This window comes from Rhipicephalus sanguineus, chromosome 2 (genome assembly GCF_013339695.2).
Source record: "Rhipicephalus sanguineus isolate Rsan-2018 chromosome 2, BIME_Rsan_1.4, whole genome shotgun sequence".
NCBI classification, from domain to species: Eukaryota; Metazoa; Arthropoda; class Arachnida; order Ixodida; family Ixodidae; genus Rhipicephalus; species Rhipicephalus sanguineus.
The window spans coordinates 179814324-179833610 of record NC_051177.1 but is presented as its reverse complement, the minus strand read 5'-3'; the positions used below and the strand labels follow the sequence as shown (position 1 = coordinate 179833610).

Below are 19287 nucleotides of genomic sequence, written 5' to 3'. Positions count from 1 at the left end.
AAGTGATAGACTCATTATTTCTAGGCCTGTGCAAATAGTAAATTTTACAATCGAAGTGAATAGCGATTTCGTCGAATAATTTCGAATCGGCTTCGAATAGTGTATATCACATATTATAAAGAAAAATGAGCATATTTGTCATGACCCAACTAACCTGCACAGTATTTCTTTAAAATTGATTTAAAATTGAAACGAGGCATGTGCAAATGTCATTCTTTTTGGTTCAAAGAGAAGTGGAAGCAACTTTGAATAGTAGTAGCAAGATTTGACTTTCAGCAGAATGTAAAATATGTTACGTTTTAAAATTGACTATACTTAGAGCATATAAGCCAGTATAACGAGCTTTTAAACCCAGAAAATGGTGAATCGATGTGAGGGTAATATGTTAATTTAACCTTGAAGTGGAGCTTCGCGGCAGTGGGGTTTTCCTCTGGAAAGGTGTATTCACGGTATAGCATCCGTTCACTGATGTGAAACCACTTTTACAGGGGGTTACATGCGGTTCATATATGTCTATTCGTTCATTTCGAATACTTCGAAATTTAGAATAATTTAAATTCATTTTGATGCGAATTCAAATACTGTAATATTTGTTCGAATATTCGAATTGCTCGAATATTCGCACCAGCCTAATTTTTTCTATCGCTAGCATTGTGTAATCGTCAGTATCAATCACCATCTAAATGTCAAGACTCCCCCTGTTGGAAAAAAATGCAACAGTTTCACCCGAAAGGCTAAGTTCTGATAGCGGTAGCAATTTACTAACAGCTATAAAAAGTTTGTAGCTTTATTGGCCCTCTACATGTCAGATCTGATTAAATTAACAAGCATAGTGTCAGCGTGAACAGACAAACGTGAACATACTTCACTCACTGACCACAAAACTCGGCTTTCAGAGTGCTATCATTGTGAACAGCACAAGCAAGTGAGCCAACCCATTCATTCACTTCTCACTTCTATAAGATAGCATGAACTGCGACATCAGGTGCTTGTAGGCCCAGGGATGTTGGTGGACACTGCCACACAGAGCAACCTGCCATCTCTAATCGCTCAACCTTTGGAAACAATGCAGATTACTTGAAGTTTCTGTATGTCAGCACATCAAAGTGTTCTCTTTAACAGTGGACCACACTCTACTTGGCAGTGCATGCTCAATGAACACAGGTTGTCACTCTGAATGGCATTTGCTTTAGTCGTAATGGCAGCTCTTTTATTTTTGTATGTACGTAGATGGTGGTGAGCAAAACTAGTGAACATTATAGTCTCTGCAATCATATGCTTTAATGAGCTTGTGACCGTAATGTCCTAGTCCCCCTTTTAATGAACCTGTTTTGTCACAGTCTTGAACACGTTTGTTTGGACTTAAAAGAGTTTCATAAGTAATGCTAAATCTTTGTTCTTAAGCACCCCTAGAGACAGTTGTGAGAGATCTTACAATTGGTTATGTTTATACATTTCTAATTCTAAGGCCCCTTCCTTGTGACTAGCCAATGAAGACTAGTCAATTGATTAGTTTGAACAATTAACAGTGTGCTAGGTTGTATGTCAAGCCTGTGTGTTGTTTGTGGCACATTTACAGTGGTGCATTTTAGTGCACAGTGCAGCTCAGTCGTTTTAATATTATTTCTGTTTCACTTTATTAACCTCTATATGTTTTCTCATGAAGTTTGAATGTTCTTGGGCATGTGAAGTACACCATGTGTCTAGCTGTCCCTTTCGTGTTTCCAGAGGCTACCGGTTGCACCCTAGCATTTTCAGCATATCTTTTCCTCTTATTCCTCTCTGCAGGCTCCCATGTCTGCCTGTATTTCAAAGTGAAAGCTTATTCGAAAGTGCTACGAAAAGATGCCATTGTCAGGAGCCCAGAGAAAAAGTGCTGAATAAGCCTGATGGGGGTGTACCCCCTCAAAAATAAAATTGGCCATTTTTCACTTCACTTAAAATGTAATCTTCTCCCTCTTGAACTTCGCTTTAAGACCAATTTCGACAGTGTGTTTGCCATTATCGTGATTGTGTTATCATGTCACATGATGTTGTTGCGCTCTTTCATCCATCATTGTCATGCATGGGATCAGGATGTCCAAAAGGAATGAGTTTATGTGAGCAAGGCACTCAACAATGAAAATGTGTGCAAATTGGTAATCTGATTTGTATTTGTAAATGGTCGCTATGCAAAAACACCGTCCATGAAAGCTTTAAAGAGACACTAAACAGAAAAACGATTCTTCTCGTATTAGTAAATTACTGTTTCACAATTCCAAAATCGCCACGCTTGCCGCGAAAAGACGTTTGGTAAGCGGGAAAATGCGAGTGGCGATGCCACCTTGAAATTCTCGCACCAAATGCCATGACGTCATAGATTTTGAAAGCGTCCACTAGGTCCTTTATAGTTCTAAATCGGTAAAAATGGAGTACATTGTCTTGTGAGGGTGTCAGAGACTTAACACTCCAAGTTTCAGGAAATTTCATTGAGCCAGTATCGCCAAAATACGAAAAATATGCTTTGAAATTCGTGACACCAGGCGCCGAGATTTCGACGCAATATTTAAAAATGAATCTTTGACTTCATTTTCACTTCTGTTTTAAACCTATGGTGTTGAAATTAATGACATTGGAGTTTCCAGAGTGTAATTTATCAATCTAAATCGATTATTTGTTTCACTTTAGTGTCCCTTTAATATAGCAATGCCCATAGCACATTCTATGGGAGCTGGATCTACATTGATAGTTTTTCCTTATCTATAAATGCATTTCACATTTTGCCAGCTGGAGATTGACAGCCTCACCATGCCACAACTCCGATTGTGAAACTTGCCATGTACATATTTTGTCGCTGCATTTTCTTGCCGTGTATAAAGTCTTTTTTTGTATGCTGCTGTGTGTGGAATGACCAATAAAGTGTTTGTTATTTTCAAACCATTTTAGTGCATTTCATTTCACATCAGCACAGCAACTGCTAATGCTATGAGGCCATTTGCCACCTCCCTTGCAGTCCGATGTTATTGTGGTATGCGGCACTCCAGTGGCAAAATGTAAAAGCACCTTGTGCTGACAAGTTAAAAATTGATGCAGAAACCTTGTTCCTACATGCTAGCTGTCCGCAGTGTAGATTCATAATGTTAAACCCTCTATGGATGGAAAAATTTTATTAAAGTCCTTCGGAATGCACTCTAGCTTAAACCCTCTATATTAAAGAGACAGGGCGTGCAAACACGGACACAAGAGAGAAATCAAGACGCCACAAATGCCGACTAACTGAAAAGGCGCACAGCGGCGGGAAAAAATGAAGGCACGAAAACTTATCTGCGCATGTCCAAGCAATAGGCGAATCTATCAATCCAGCACGCGTGGTGGTCTACGTGAGAGAACGATTCAGACACTACCCCCTACTTTCTTTAGCCTATGAGATACGCAGTGAATATAAGGAATACCGGCGACACGCTTTTTCCTGTTGCTTTCTGCAGCCATGCTCGGACTTAAGAAAATGGATTTCTTTAAGTGTTCAGCAACAGTGGCCACTGCCACGCGAGGATAACCTACACCTAAAAGATGTGTAACCTGTGCGTTAAAGCTGGCACTCATTTTGTGTTCACATAACTTAGTGAGAGAAGACTTAAGGCATGACACGGCCATACCGTTTTTAGAATATTAGAATGTTTCGACGAGAAGTTTAACAGTGGCTTGGAAGATCTGGGATATCGAGAAATTAGCCAACAAACTTTTGGTTCTCCTGAAACATGAAGGAAATGTAAAGATTGTATTCCATCATTCTGAGGCAATTCTTTAGTGAAGTTATAAGCCCTCCCCCGTTTAATTCAAATTGTTCTCACTGACGTAACCACCGATTCAAAGTGATCACCACTACAGAAAACCAAGAAATCGTGCACGTACCGAAAAACCTTAATAGTACAATTACCTAAGGCGTCCTCTAAATGTTTGTCGATCTTGCTAAGGTATAAATCGCTAAGAATCAGAGCAACCTTAGAACCAATGCAAATTCCTGATTTCTGCGCATAAATGCCTTCCTTCCAGCCTATACCAGCATCGACTTTAAATACATGGAAAGGATTTCTATAAAAGCTTCCGTAGACACACCACACGTATCAGTGAAAACTGCTTCTGCACTTGTTCATTAATACATTTAACACATTTTAATAACCCTTAATGCAGCAAGGAGAAATAAAGGTCTTCGATATTCATGCTAAAAGCTTTACAACCACTAGGGTTCTACACTGAGAGAAACTGAACTAGCGCCTGAGAATTACGCATGCGAAAAGGGTCTGAAGAACTCAGTGAGGTTAAAGTTCTGCAAGTAACAAGAAATAGCGATTTGCCAGGTGCCTTTTTCAGAAACAATAGCTCGAAAAGGAATCTCGTTCTTATGCGTTTTCGCTGAAAAAAAAAAACAATTCTAAAGTGAGCGATTTAGCCTTCTTGACATTACACGCCAGCGCGGGGGGGGGGGGGTCTAGCTCCCTCCCCCCTTCCTTGAAATTTCGATGGAGGGGGCTGTGTTACCGAAAATAAAAATAGGTGTTTTTTTTCTCAAATAGCAAAGGCTTTTGAAAGTGGACATGGAAAAGGCCGCAGTGTACTAGAAATAAAGCTTAAAATAACAGAGAGCTGAGTTAAGTATCCATGCTAAAGAGACCGGGCGTGCAAACGCGCGTACACAAGAGAGAAGTCAAGACACCACAAACGCCGACTAACAACTGAAAAGGCGCACATCGGCGGAAAAGAAAGAACGCACGAAAACTTATCTGCCTATCAAACCGGCACGCGTGGTGGTCTACGTGGAAGATAATTGTTAAGGCATCTGATTTCATCTTTATGCAAGTTAATCGACGGTTGGCCCACGCATGCGCTACCACTATTCTCGGTATGCCATGCCTAAATAATCAATTTTTCAAGTTCTCAGTTGACGGCAATCGAAAACTTCAACGAGGAAGCTGCCGTATGACCAAATGGAAAGATCGCCGTCAATGTGGAACTTCAAAAAATATTTTCTTCCTTAAAACAAAAGTTGTAATGATAAAACTTGTCACATATAAGAAGAACTACTTATTTGCTTTCGATTGAGGTATAGAGCTAATTTTTAATTGGAGCACCACGTGGTGTAAATTGCGTCTCAATGTGGACCAAAATGATAATTTTCTCAAATTTGTGATTTTTTGCTCGTGAAATTTAGAAAGAGCAGTGGTCTGGAAATATTTTTAATGCAACATATACTTTCTGCGGGGTAAGTATTCATTACTCAGGCACTGATGCACAGCGCAATATTATAAAGGAAAAAAATCTGACCCGAAGGTCGCGGGATCGAATCCCAGCCGCGGCGGCTGCATTTTCGATGGAGGCGAAGATGTTTGAGGCCCGTGTACTTAGATTTAGGTGCACGTTAAAGAGCCCCAGGTGGTCGAAATTTCCGGAGCCCTCCACTACGGCGTCTCTCATAATCATATCGTGGTTTTGGGACGTTAAACCCCAGATATTATTATCAAAGAAAAAATGCAAACATGGAACATCTTGCCAAATTTCTGGAGGTGTATAAGACAGAAAAATTACAGTAGTAGTATTGAGCTTCGAACACCTTACACAAACACCTTTGCTTAATATCTAAACCAAACTTGGTATTGAAACAAGAAACGATACTCTCAGAATAATTTTTCTGACAAACCGCATTCAGACAACAATCTGCGAAATTTGAAAGGCTCCTACGTGACCAAAAACTTTCTCTTCTCCGAAATATTCTAGCAATTCACTGCTTTCAATGCACAATATGAGCACTATTTTTTCGAGTTCATTTCAGATGGTCGCTGAAATGGCTGGGACGTTTGGCCTGGAATGATCCACATGAAACAATTGTAAAAAATATGCATACTTTCTTATCACTTGAAAACTGAAGCACTGCAAAAAAGAAAAATAAATGCACGTGGCCTAGTGTTCAAGGCACTCTCTACACATATAAGTGACCTCTCACTTGAGTGAACCTAAAGGGACCCAAGGAAGTAGTTCACTGCACGGGCCCGGGCCGACCCGAAAACCCGGGCCCGGCCCGCGGGCCGGGCCGTCCGAAGCGTTTTCCGGCGGGCCCGGGCTGGGCTCGGGCTTGAAAGTGTGGGCCTGGGCCGGGCCCGGGCTTGAAGCCGCGTGCCTGAGCCGGACTCGCTCATTAAAAGGCCTAAGTCGGGCCTTCGAGCACACGCGAACGTTATGCATTGCATGGTCAAGGCATTCTAGCAGAAGTGACACGTGCAACTAGCTCTTAGTAACTCAGCAAATTAAATAGAAAAGCAGTTGAAGTTCTATTTCTTTTTCACCAGTATAGATATGTCTATACAGGTGCGTTTATTTTATGCTTTATGCTCATGAATTGACCTGTGTGTGTACATGTATATATATATATATATATATATATATATATATATATATATATATATATATATATATATATTCGTGTGATAGATGACCTGGTAGGACAAATGATCAAAGTAAATACATGAGCACCAGCGTAAGAATAACAGCACTAAGAATGGGCCAGATCACGGTTGTTCCCATGGGAGCAATAAAGATTTCGGTCTAATAATATCTGGGGTTTAACGTCCCAAAACCACCATATGATTATGAGAGACGCCGTAGTGGAGGGCTCCGGAAATTTCGACCACCTGGGGTTCTTTAACGTGCACCTAAATCTAAGTACACGGGCCTCAAACATTTTCGCCTCCATCGAAAATGCAGCCGCCGCGGCCGGGATTCGATACCGCGACCTTCGGGTCAGCAGTCGAGCGCCATAACCACTAGACCACCGCGGCGGGGCAAAGATTTCGGTCTCTCATTTGAGGTTGACACATACGGTAAATTTCATTTATATTCCTCGGTATTACGCGTCAAAACCACGATATGATTACGAGGCACGCCGTAGTGGCATCGGATTAATTTCGGCCACCTGGAGTTCTCTAACGTGCACGTAAAGATAAGTGCACGGGTGTTCTTGCATTTCGCCCCCATCAAAATGCGGCCGCCGTGGCCGCGGTAATCGCACCCAACAGCGACACAGCTTAGCTGTCAGCCACCAGACAGCTACCACCGCGGGCAAAGCAACATTTCAATGCATGTACACACCGGATTTTCCATCCGATCGCCCGCTACAAAACTCAAGGCATCATCAATAGTCATCATCAACAACTAATATCCTCTAGCGGGCCCGGGCCTGTTCATGAATACGCGTGCCCTGGATAAGTTTAGTAATGAACGCCTGGGCCGGGCACGGGCTTGTAACCACGGGCCCGGGCCGGGCTCAGGCTGTGTTCGGCCATGTACGCCCGGGCCGGGCCCTGGCTTGGAACCATGGGCCCGGGCTGGGCTCGGGCTTCATAAAGCGGGCCCGGGTCGGGCCCGGGCCGGGAAATCAGGCCCGTGCAGTGCTCTAGTTCACTTAACTGAAATTTCACTAAACTGAATATTCACTATAATGTGGAACAGCATTGGGCACAGCAGATAGCGAGTCAAAAGTGTGAAATGCAATTTATTTCGAAAAGAATTCTGTAATTTTCATTTGGGCTGGCGCCCTTAAAGCGCATTAAGAGAAAAAGCTGTCCAGAAAGTATACGTTTATGTGCACTGCCTCTGGCACAGCTAGTTGCTGTGACACGAAGTCTCGCAACTGTCTAATATATCCTAATCAGGGTGTCGGAACGGAACGAAACCAAAAACGAAAAACGAAAAAAAACGAGATTTTTGACCGGAACGAAAACGTAACCGAAACGTTATCTATTATTTCGTTCCGGAGTGAAACCGAAACTTTTTCAATCGTTTTTCGGTTCACGAGAAAACTTGGCAATCCGGAACAACTGAGGTCATGCAACGTGAGCAGTTATGCATATCTCAGGGTATTCGCGCGTACCTCAGGCAGGAATTCGAAAGGAATGTTCAAATAGTGCGAAAAACGAGAACTGTGGCAACGAGAGATGTTTATATTGACGCAAGTGGACTTTTGCGCACCTGTCACGCAGGCCAGTTTCGAGAGGGTAGTATTGTCGGCGCTGAAGTTTATTACTGCGAAAGCTGTTATGAGATCGCAACAGCCGATTTCGGCGCCATAGTTGTCCGCCGCCGCCGGTGTCCGTAACCGCTATCGCGCGAAATAAGAAAAATTGAAATGAGAAACAAATTCCTAGGATCGGATGGGATTATAACCCGCGCCCTCTTGTCTGGCAGTCGAGTATTCCACCACGGTGCCACGCTTGTGCTTGTAACTCCTGCGCAAAAATGCTCTATACAGGCGTCATATATGTCGGGCAAGGAATCGTGTTAACAAATGTAATATACCGTGGAAGAAGAGTTTAAATAAGAACCTGGCGTCACACAATGCGAATTGCGGAACGTGTCGGTCGTTGTATGCTTCCAACCCGTTACAAAGGTCCCAGCCATAATTCTTCATCGTCATCAGTCACACCACAAAGCGCACATAACGCCTTACAGATGTGTAGCGGGTACCACGGCTCTCCGAAGAATGACGAAAAATGGCATTGTGGGTGCTTCGCTACTTAAGAAAAATTACGATGATTTATGGCGTAGTGGGTACCTTGCATATGTACTTGTATTAGTTGCCCCAAGAGTCTACAACGGGCTCTAGAAAAGCCACTCATCCAGCTTTCGCTGTGACTGTGCTGCGTGTCGCGCTGGCCTGGCGATTTTTTTTATCAGAACAGCAGTCTCGCACATCAGAGAGTACACTCAATGACGTGCTGCTTCTGAGATTGTGCTCACTCCTTTGACACAAAGCATTGAGCTGGCTAAAAAAATCGCAATGGACTTTTTACAAAATAAATAGTCTGACTTTGAAGGGTATAGTGGTTTGGGCTAGTTGGTAGAAATTCGTGGTACAGTTACTTCCGCACCTCTGAAGAACGTGGGAAGAACGTGTTTTACCCCTGTCCCACTTTCTTAAGAGGAGGGCAAGTAACTAAGTTTAATGTTTTTTTATGATTACCTTAACTTCAAATTTTTGCATAAAAAAACCGTTACGAACCGTCACGGAACATTTCTTTTTTCGTTCCGGAACAGAAATGGAACGGAACTTTTGCGGTGGAACGAAACTAAAACCGAAACGAAAAACATTTCGTTTCGACACCCTGATCCTAATATCTCTAGATGCTGAAGGATTTTGGGGTTGTCTGATAGAGACAACCGCTTCCGTTTCGTCGAACTCGTGGGCGCACGGCGTATCCGAAACGAAGATGGCCGAACAATACCGATGAGACAGAAAAAAAATTCGGCAGATCCCACGTACAGTGGGAGTCGATGTTATGCGAAGCATGCGGCGGGTAGGGGACTGTGGCGTAACTCTTTTTACTGAGCGACACATTACAAAATGACGCTATAGATTTGTATAAATTTTATAGGCACACATATATATGTTGCAGAGCCGCATATGTGTTATATAACCAGTTGTTTAGGGTTACGTATGCAACGTGGGTATTACCAACACCAGAAGCGGTAAGCTGATACGTAGAGCTTATACGTCTCGAGAACGCACGCACGTTTCACGAACTCGTGTGCATGTGTGCAAGAAGTTCTTGACAGTTCTTGAACAAGGGCATCATCACCGTAATCAGTGAGCACCAGCAGCTGGTCATGACTTGTTATATAGTATCCGGTCGTGATCGCGGTGACGAGGGGTCCATGTGTAGTGAAGTATGTGGTATAGTAGAGCTGTTGGAATTCGTGGATGCCTCGGCCATTTCGTCGACAAATTGTCTGTCGACAGAGCCGGCGACATGTCGGAACCTGAAACCACCCTTCGCGTTGGTGAGGTATAGGCCGTAGAGGCTGGTAGGCCTGGATAGTGCTACGTAGACCAACATCAGTGGATGGTGTTTGTCGTATTCGTAGACTACCTGGGTGTGTGTGGCCTATGTAGCCTAATCTACAAAGCGGCTGTCAATCAATCTGGCATCATCCTCGGTCAGCATGAGGCCATCGCCCAGCCTCGTAAGAAATGAAGAGGACACTGCGCCGTTCTGGTGGACGAAGTGCACTTTACGGTGGGTGATGTGGATATCATATGTAACTTTCGTTAATGTATTCCCTTGCGGTCGAGCAATGCTTTAATATAGCTTGCTGAATCATAAGAATACAAACGTAATGTTTATTAGACTGCTATAAAAGCAGAGCCGACACTGGAACTACAGACGTTAATCTGATATGACGCCTGTGTCGTAGGAGTACATATCGCAGGAGTATCATGTAGCGTTTATTGCTTTCTTGTAAAATTACATAGCCAGCACCATAACCACAATTGTCGTTGCACCGATATTACTCCTGCGTAGGGTGTTTTTTCAAACCAGTTTATAGACCTGGCGTGGCTCAGTGGTAGAATAGCTGATAGCCACGCAGAATGCTTGGGTTAGATTCCTGCTGGGATCCTAATTTTCATTCTTTCTATTCGTTGAGTCAATGCTGCCGACCTTGGTTTTCCTTAACGCTTTAGCATTTAAGTAACCAATGTCTCTCGCCGTTACTGGGTAGATATAAACTGTCAATCACCTGTGGCGCATACCCGTACACCGCGGCCCATGGTAAACGGGTATGTGTCACACGTGTCTAGTGGAAAGGGTTTGACGACGTACGCGACAGGATTTTAACGTTATTCATGTCATGACCCGGTAATCATATTCGTCAAATCCTCTTATCCTCCCATGCAAATTTTGGTTGACACCAAGTTAAGGAGGCGATCATGAGAGCTCCCAGACGTAGGCGGATAGATAGATAGATAGATAGATAGATAGATAGATAGATAGATAGATAGATAGATAGATAGATAGATAGATAGATAGATAGATAGATAGATAGATAGATAGATAGATAGATAGATAGATAGATAGATAGATAGATAGATAGATAGAAACGCTCAAAGTGCCAGAGGTTCGCTAAGAAATGCTTCGCATTTAAAAATGGAACTGACGCGCACGTAGCTCGTTTTTGTCTCCAGTACAGGAGATGCAGCGCTCTCGGCGGCGCTGCTTGCACAAGAGATGTTGCACCGCCATCGATGGATGGGCGATTTGGCGTGCGACAGATTTGTCGCACGCTGTAATTGAGTTCTCTCTTCTCTCGTCCCGACGAGCAAGCTAGAAGCTAAGCAGGGAGAGATGGCTCGGAGGAAAGAAGTAACGTCACGCGCGTGTCATATGACCTTGAGCACTTTTTCTTTTCTTCGAACGCGCGGCTTACTTTCAGTGTGATAGTGAGCGCGGGCACGTGGCGGTCTCCCGCGGCGGCCGCGGTAACTATGCACCTCCCGATGCTCAAATAAGCCAATGGTATGGTTGCCACCTGTCCGGTTTTAGACCGGCCCGGCTGGTTCTTTAGATAGCGGGCCGGTTGCCGGTCCGCGCCTAAGGCCGGCCACCACTGGCCGTTTTTTCTTTTTTTTGGTCATAATATCGCAGTTATTTATTTTCTGGGGCGTCTTATAAGCCTAAGTTCAGCAACTATTTCTCCTAAATCGCCAAAACTTTTGCGCTATTAATCAACCACTTTTTAAGATCCATTCAAGCGTAGTGATCATTGGAATAGATGCAGTGTATTATTGCGTGTGTATGTATATACGAATATCCGATATTTTTGTGCCATATGCACTGTATATACATTTTAGCGTTCGTTTGTATCTACAGTGAAACCTCGGTGATACGATCACGGCTCATACTAATTTTTCGTTGGTCCCGGCCAAGGCCCATTGGCTTGCAATGTAATGGAGTACGGTTGTTGCGAGCCGATTTTCACCCAGCGACGTAATTGATACGTACGTACGCTACCGCCCAGGTACGAAGAGGTGCTTTCCGCGTTGTCGAGGAAGGCGCGCCAAGCACGTGCGAGCGCGGCAACGCAAACGTGCGCATGCGCGCCGCCCCACCAAATCGTGAAAATCACGGTGCGAAAAAGAACACGTTTCTAATAAACCTTCAGAGGCGCGTGACGGCCTCCGAGATTGTGTGCGCGAATCTTTGAGGCTCTTATGTGCCTCCGTGTACCTTCCTGTTTAGATTACAGAGGACATTAGCGACATGCTTTCTTTTTCTGACGCGCCGACGTGGGCAGCTGTCGTTACTGTGTTTACACGTGCCTGCCTCGCGCATCAGACATCCTATGAACGGTGGACGAAGACAGAAAGAAGGCGAGGACGGACTTGGCGAAGGAGTCAGGCCTCACAACGTCAACATGCACGACCGTTGAGGTCGATCTTCTGCGGGCACTGCCGTAAATCTCCCAAAACACAGCATATCCACGGAGTGAATGATGATGAGTGGGCGAAGCTGCGGAGGTTCATCGGTAAACCGTGAATCTTCCGTGAATTCTGCCCAGTACATCATCACCGACGTGAGATCGGGCGCGTTTATACTAAAGGTTCGATGAGTTATGACGACTTGCAGCTCACTTTAATTTTACATGTACGCTGTGAATTTTCATTGTTTAGAAAACCATTGCTTTAGAAAACATCTGGCGTCTTTCGTTAAGCAGCTGGCGTCTTTTCGTTTTGCTTTAGAAACATCTGGCGTTCTTTCGTTTTGCTTTGACAAAACATCTGGCGTCTTTCGTTGGTTTATTTCATCAATCAATCAACGGCGTTTTGAACAAAATTTTTATTGTTTAATCACGCACAAGAGAAATCTCACCAGGCACTACCTTGGAGGTAAAGAATGGCTGCTAATGGGAATGAGAGACAGAAGAAGTCGGCTTTTAGCTAACGCTGCGAATTTTTTATTGTTCAACAACGCACAGGAAAAATCTCCCACCGGCACCACCTTGGAGGTCAAAGCGTAAGACTGGTTACGCACTACGACTACTACGACTACGAGGGACGAACGGGTGCCGCCTTAAGGAGCTTCGCCCCTAAAACATCCGCAACACCTCCGCGATAACAAAATCGTAACACAGGAGCATGGTTCTGTAATTTTTTGGTCTTGATCCATCGCGTCAAAGCACTTCTTTTGTTACTTTCTCTGCAGTACTCCGGTGTCATGCAAAAAAGCATACTAAAATTTGGAAGGGGCTACTGCTGTCGCAGGTCACAACGCACCTGGTTCATTCATTAAATACGCGAGTACGGGCCGTATATTTACGACTGCTGGTATGACTGCCGACATCTAGAAAATTAACTGACAATCATTCAGGGTTGTTCCTGACGTTGCTGCGGCCCTGAAAAACAATAAACGAAAATTAATGAGAACTAACAGACGTTATTGTCTGTTAGTTCTCATTAATATTGTGTCTAACAAAGATAAACGAGCCCTTGAAAAATCATCTGCTTTCCTTCATTCATAGCGAGGGTCTCGTCCTGGCAGACTTAATGCCTTCAGGTAGTATGCGAGGGATTATTGGTCAGCTGCCAACTCGTAAAAAGATCACGTGCTACGTGACGCCAACAGGCAACAACAAAAAAAAAAGTGTTCCACACTCGCCGCCATGGCTGCGATTGGCGCTGACTAACACTCCTAGGTTAGAAAATGGGCGGGAGGATGACCGCCGCCGTAGCTCAGTGGTAGAGCATCGGACGCGTTATTCGAAGGTCGCAGGTTCGGTCCCTGCCGGCGGCAAGTCATTTCGTCCACTTTAGTTTCTTCACATTTATATTCTAAATACTACAGATAACACCCCCTGTACTTTCCTTGGCGTTATTGTCTGTTAGTTCTCATTAATATTGTGTCTAACAAAGATAAACGAGCCCTTGAAAAATCATCTGCTTTCCTTCATTCATAGCGAGGGTCTCGTCCTGGCAGACTTAATGCCTTCAGGTAGTATGCGAGGGATTATTGGTCAGCTGCCAACTCGTAAAATGATCACGTGCTACGTGACGCCAACAGGCAACAAAAAAAAAAAAAAGAGTGTTCCACACTCGCCGCCATGGCTGCGATTGGCGCTGACTAACACTCCTAGGTTTAAATCAACATATATACCCCAGAAAATGGACGGGAGGATGACCGCCGCCGTAGCTCAGTGGTAGAGCATCGGACGCGTTATTCGAAGGTCGCAGGTTCGGTCCCTGCCGGCGGCAAGTCATCTTTTCGTCCACTTTACTTTCTTCACATTTATATTCTAAATACTACAGATAACACCCCCTGTACTTTCCTTGGCGTTATTGTCTGTTAGTTCTCATTGATATTGTGTCTAACAAAGATAAACGAGCCCTTGAAAAATCATCTGCTTTCCTTAATAAACGAAAATGTACGCCAGCTTTTTTTTGGCGCATGTTAATTTTCCATGCTTTCTGGTGATACGAATTTCGGATGATACGAATGTTTTTGGTGGTCCCGTGAGATTCGTATCACCGAGGTTTCACTGTATAATGCAACTGGTCTGGTGAATTCAGACGCAAAAAAAAAAAGAGCTTTTTATGAACCAAGTATGTGCGGTTACTTTTCAGTGTGGCACATTCACAGCAATAACTGAAACCTCACTTAGTACAAGCGTCAATCCGATCACGGGTATTTTTAAGCCAGCAATTAGACTAGATGGTTAGCTCAGTGTTCTGTTTTTGTGCACATGTACATTAAGTTTCTTTCGCTCAAGGAAAGCAATGTTACATTAAATGACACTGCATGCCAATGACTTTACATGGCGCCTATTGTTCAGCGTTAATTTAATATGCTCGCACTTGAACGCTTAGCCCCACACGCACCCACAGCGTACAGCACTTGGCGGTGTACGTCATGGCGTGCTTGTGCGTCAGGTACATGCTGTGTTCTCGATCGTAGTACATTTCGAAATAGTAGCTCCCGATCTAAGCACTAATTTTGTTCAGTGCGTTTGGTAGAGCTATACCGCTCCAGAAACCACTCCAGAAGCGTGTACAGCATAATTGAACGCGATCACCTCTGGTTGATGCCTCTCTGCATGCGCATGTCCATCTTCTTGCTGAGGTACATGACGAAGCGGAACTTGAGGATGGGCTCCTCGGCGATGTAGAACTCGCCGTCCGTGTAGTTGCGACACGTGCTGGAGACCTGCGCATGATTGACGTTGTTTGAGGGCGCTCCATGCGTCTGCACGCGGCGGCTACGTATAGGGCTGCTTGAGTTCACAAACCTCTATACTGTAACTTTGTTTGATTATTTATACTCTGTGTGCGTTGCCTGCAAACGCAGGTGCCCTACGGACTCTACTAGGGACCGTAACTGCCGTAACTCTACCTACGGTGACGGTTTCACCGTCGCCATCTTGCGAGTAGTTTCTTCTTGAGCCACCAGAAGACGCCACTAAGTCACTAAGAAACGAAATAAGGAGGGAAATGTTTTATGATAATTCAAGGGGAAGCGCCTTACTGGTTGAAGCAAGGTCGGGCTGCCTTAGAACGCGTAGTTATAAAGCGAGATTCAGTAACGAAGAAGAACAATGTACATGCTGCGGGGGAACTAAGGAAACGATGGAACATGTACTGATTGAATGTGGCGATATTCACCCAGGTATACGTGTGGGCACGAGTCTACATGAAGCCTTGGGCTTTAGGGACAACAATGGAAAGCTGAACACGTCCGCGATAGAAATAAGTAAGAGACGGTTAGAGTATTGGTGGCAGAAAAGTAGAGATAAAGAACAAAAATAAATAATGGGGGAAAAATAAGGTCATTCTGCAATTTATATTTTTTGGTATAATAACATAGATTTAATCAATGTAGATAAGGTATTAGGCCAACATGAAACAAGGAAGCTTTTTTTTTTTTTCTTCGAGCCTGGTGGCAGACATGTCACCGCCCCGTTATAAAGGGGACGCTCATAGCATCCATCCATCCATCCATGGAAAAAAGGGAGGCAAATGCGCTCTCCGCCGTCGTAGTCGTAGCATGCGACGGCGAAGAGCCTGTCCCTGCTGCAACTGATCCATTCTTTTTTAGGGGCGCCGCTGCTTCCACAATCTCCTTTGAAACGTTTCAAATGTGCGTGACGCCCTCCCCCTTTACCCCCAACAACAACAACAAAAAAAAAAAAAGCACGGAGACGGACCCGAGAGCCTTTGTACTCCCGCGCAACTGTCCAGAAAAGGGTGCCTCCCTCTCTCTCACCGTTTTTTTCTGGCTCTCTTTCTTGTGCTTTTTTTTTCGAAAGTCTGCCCTTAGGCATAATATTTATTCAGAAATACACATATAAATTTGATTCGTGTATGAAGTCCAGTAACGAGCGGTGGTGAGGTCCACTAATCCAGCGGTCAAGGTCGTGTGGTGGGCCAGGCCTGAGGCCTGTTGCACGTAGGTGACGACGATGGCATAATTGTAGACCCGTGCATGTCCACAATAAGTGTGTGACAGTTACATCGCTGATTGGGGCGTCGCAAAATGGGCACGATGTACCATACGGGCCGCGGTACTTTTGCGCCCAAAGGGTGGTCACGGATGGGGTAAGCGCAACCCCAATACGAAGCCTCCGCAACGTAACCTCCTCTCGGCGGGTTAAACCACCAGGGAGGTCTGACCCACACGGAGGTATAAGAGCTCGTGTGGTACGTCGGAGGCTTTCTTTTTCCCGTAGCATCTGTCCTTGAGCGTCCTCAGGAAAATGCGGTAGTGGGTGCGGTGTGACTTGTGGGTGGGCTGCCAAATCAGCTTTGACAAGGTCCGGCAAAGCGGCCCGAGGCACCCACTGAACACGTATCCGCACAGATGCGGCGGCAGCAAGATGGTGAATACTATCCGAGAGTGACGTAGACCGATACACTCGTCGTATATCGTGGATAGCTTGCGTCGAGTCCGTACGAATGATGAGCTGAGAGCATCTGTCAGGTATAAGAAGAGGTATCAGTGCTGCCAATCCGTCACGTATGGCAGCCAGCTCAGCAAGGTGAGCCGGTGGTGGATATCGCCGCGTCCTTTTTCGTCGTCTTAGCACAGTGCACATGGCTGGGAAATTTTAGAGGCTTCATGAAGCGCGAAAAGTGCCCGTCGCCGTCTACAGGAGTGCTACAAAAAAATAAAAATAAATAATTGGTTGACGTCACCATATGGCGTCACAGATAACCAAAGTTTTTGCCATCGTGGCGTCATCACATGACATCGCCGCTTGGTCAAAGGTGGGCAGATCCCCGAGGAACTGACAAACCACGTAAGGTGCGGAAAGCTTTCGGTGGGGGGATCAATGCTGTCGACTGAGAAGAAAAAGAAGGCGGCTTTGGCGTTCGAATCCTCTTGGACAAAAAATGCATAAGGGACCTTGCGAGTTTTATTGGGATAGATATTTCGCACACCCCCTGCGCACTTGCCGCGAGCTTTCGCGAATGCGACGGCGCACCTGTCAGAACCTCATCAGTTCGCGCACATGGTACCGCAGATCTTTTCATTCGTTTCGGAGCCGCCGCACAGTGGTGTGGTAAACGAAGTGATCACACAAAACGGTTGCTTTAGGAAGTTCGCACGCGCTCACTGATGCGAGCACTCATAGCGCCAGCATATGGGATGACCATCGCGAAAACTCACGTACAGGACTTTTTTTTTTTTTCACGCTTTGCCGACTGACATTTTTGAGATGCGACAGAACCCCAGAGCACGCAACTTAGCGCAAGGGTTCCAAAAAGGGCGCCCGCGGCTTCGCACGGAATAAATGTTTGTTACTTCGCTAAATAGCACAGAGACGGGACTGGTCTCAAGCATTCTTTTTTTCGTGAGGCACCCCATGCGGTCACTATGAGTTGAAACTTCACCGCGGAACGAAAATTCTATATTTCAGAATCGGCGTCCAGATTTTAGTCATGGTGGAAATCAGTATCGATGTGTTTTATTGCGATAGCAATTATATGGACAGTCTCGGCTGGATTTTGCCGTCGCCGCCGTCATGCACCGTATATGTATAAGTATGTATATAAATATAAAGGCCCCAAAGAAAAATAACTCAGAAAAATGCTTCCGAAGCGCGGAGTCGAACCAGGGACCACTTGCCCCGCAGCGAGCGGCGCTATCCACTACGCCGCGAAACGCAGATCCTCCACGTAGCTAACGGCGAGCGTTATATACACACCATTTAGCGCTGGACGGACTCAGAGACAGCAGGCGATAATAAGCGTTTCTTCATTACCAGCGAGGTGGCGCTAGAAGCCCGACGGGCGCATTTAAAGGGGTATTCAGACGGGGGAGGAATGCTCGGGGGAGACGGGGGGGTTGCGTATCACGTGACCGCGACGTCACGGATTAGCGAGTGGGCGTGACCCCCCCGCGCCTCCTCGGAGGAGACGGGGACGTTTTCCCCGAAAGGACAAACGATCCCCATGCGGTGGGGGATGTGGCGGAATTTCGGGCTCTTGTTTGGCCACATTGTTGCACTTGCTCCTGCAGAGAGCGGCAGTGGGTGTCCAGTCTGCAGCTGGATGGTCGTCTGCAGCTCGTCAAACGGGTGGTGCAAGCCACCAGAGTAGTCTAGTAACACTGGTCTCCCCCTCCGTTTGCCTCGTCCGTGTGAGTGGGGGGCATTTGTGGAGACTTCTCCTCGCGAGCTGACGTCACTAGGCTCCGCCTTTACCCCCCGAGCATTTCTCCCCCGTCTGAATACCCCTTAAAAGTCGTCGGCGAGCTCGCTCGCTTCTTCTTATATTTGCGCTTGGGAGAAGCTTGCCCTTCCGCTGTCTGCTCGCGCGGTTTTCTCGTGGCGAGGGCTGGCGAGGGGAGAGGAATGTTTCACGCTTTCACCGTGATGTCCGCGCCGTCCGCGCTCATGTTACGGCGCGTACGAATGTCACTCGAGCTCAGGGACGCCGCCAAACGAACAAACAGAAGATGAGCGCGAACTATCAAGTGTCACAGCTCGACACTTGAAGCACGCTAGTTTCCTTCGCTGCTTCGGCCGCCTTTGCAACAGAAGCGCTGTTCAAACTGAGAGTATCCATTGGCGAGCCTCACTTCGTACAGCATTAGTTCCTTGCTATCGCATTCATTGCTTCGCCCTTGCGGCGAAACTGTGACTTTTTTCGAAACCTGACGTCAAACCCCTTTCATAAATGACCCATATATAGGATATTGGAAAGGCGTTCTTTCAATGACAACGTTACGTGACATTTAGTTCAAATTCGCTGTGCCCCCCCCCCCCTCCACCCCCTCATATGCTTTTACCATCTTCAGTGTCTCGGCACTTAATTGTGGGACTAAATTTCGTGATTGCAGCACGCTAGCTGATTGAGACCCCTGGCTTAGCGAGTGGAAGCTGCAAAATCGGTCCCGGCACTGCATTTGTCATTTGGAGGGCGGGGGGGATAGGCGGCTCCCACATATGCCTAACTCAGAGGGGATTATGGCTGCACCCAGTGAGCTCTCG

The 19287-nt window shown here is 45.7% G+C and overlaps 1 protein-coding gene across 1 annotated transcript in view; it reads right to left on the bottom strand.

Moving 5' to 3' along the window:
- Positions 1 to 19287, bottom strand: part of LOC119381402 (uncharacterized) — a 130227-nt gene that overhangs the window by 8567 nt on the left and 102373 nt on the right. The window contains exon 10 of the mRNA XM_049412988.1: positions 14872 to 15002. Within this exon, the coding sequence (XP_049268945.1) occupies positions 14872 to 15002 (131 nt within the window). The remainder of the gene's footprint in view (positions 1 to 14871; positions 15003 to 19287) is intronic.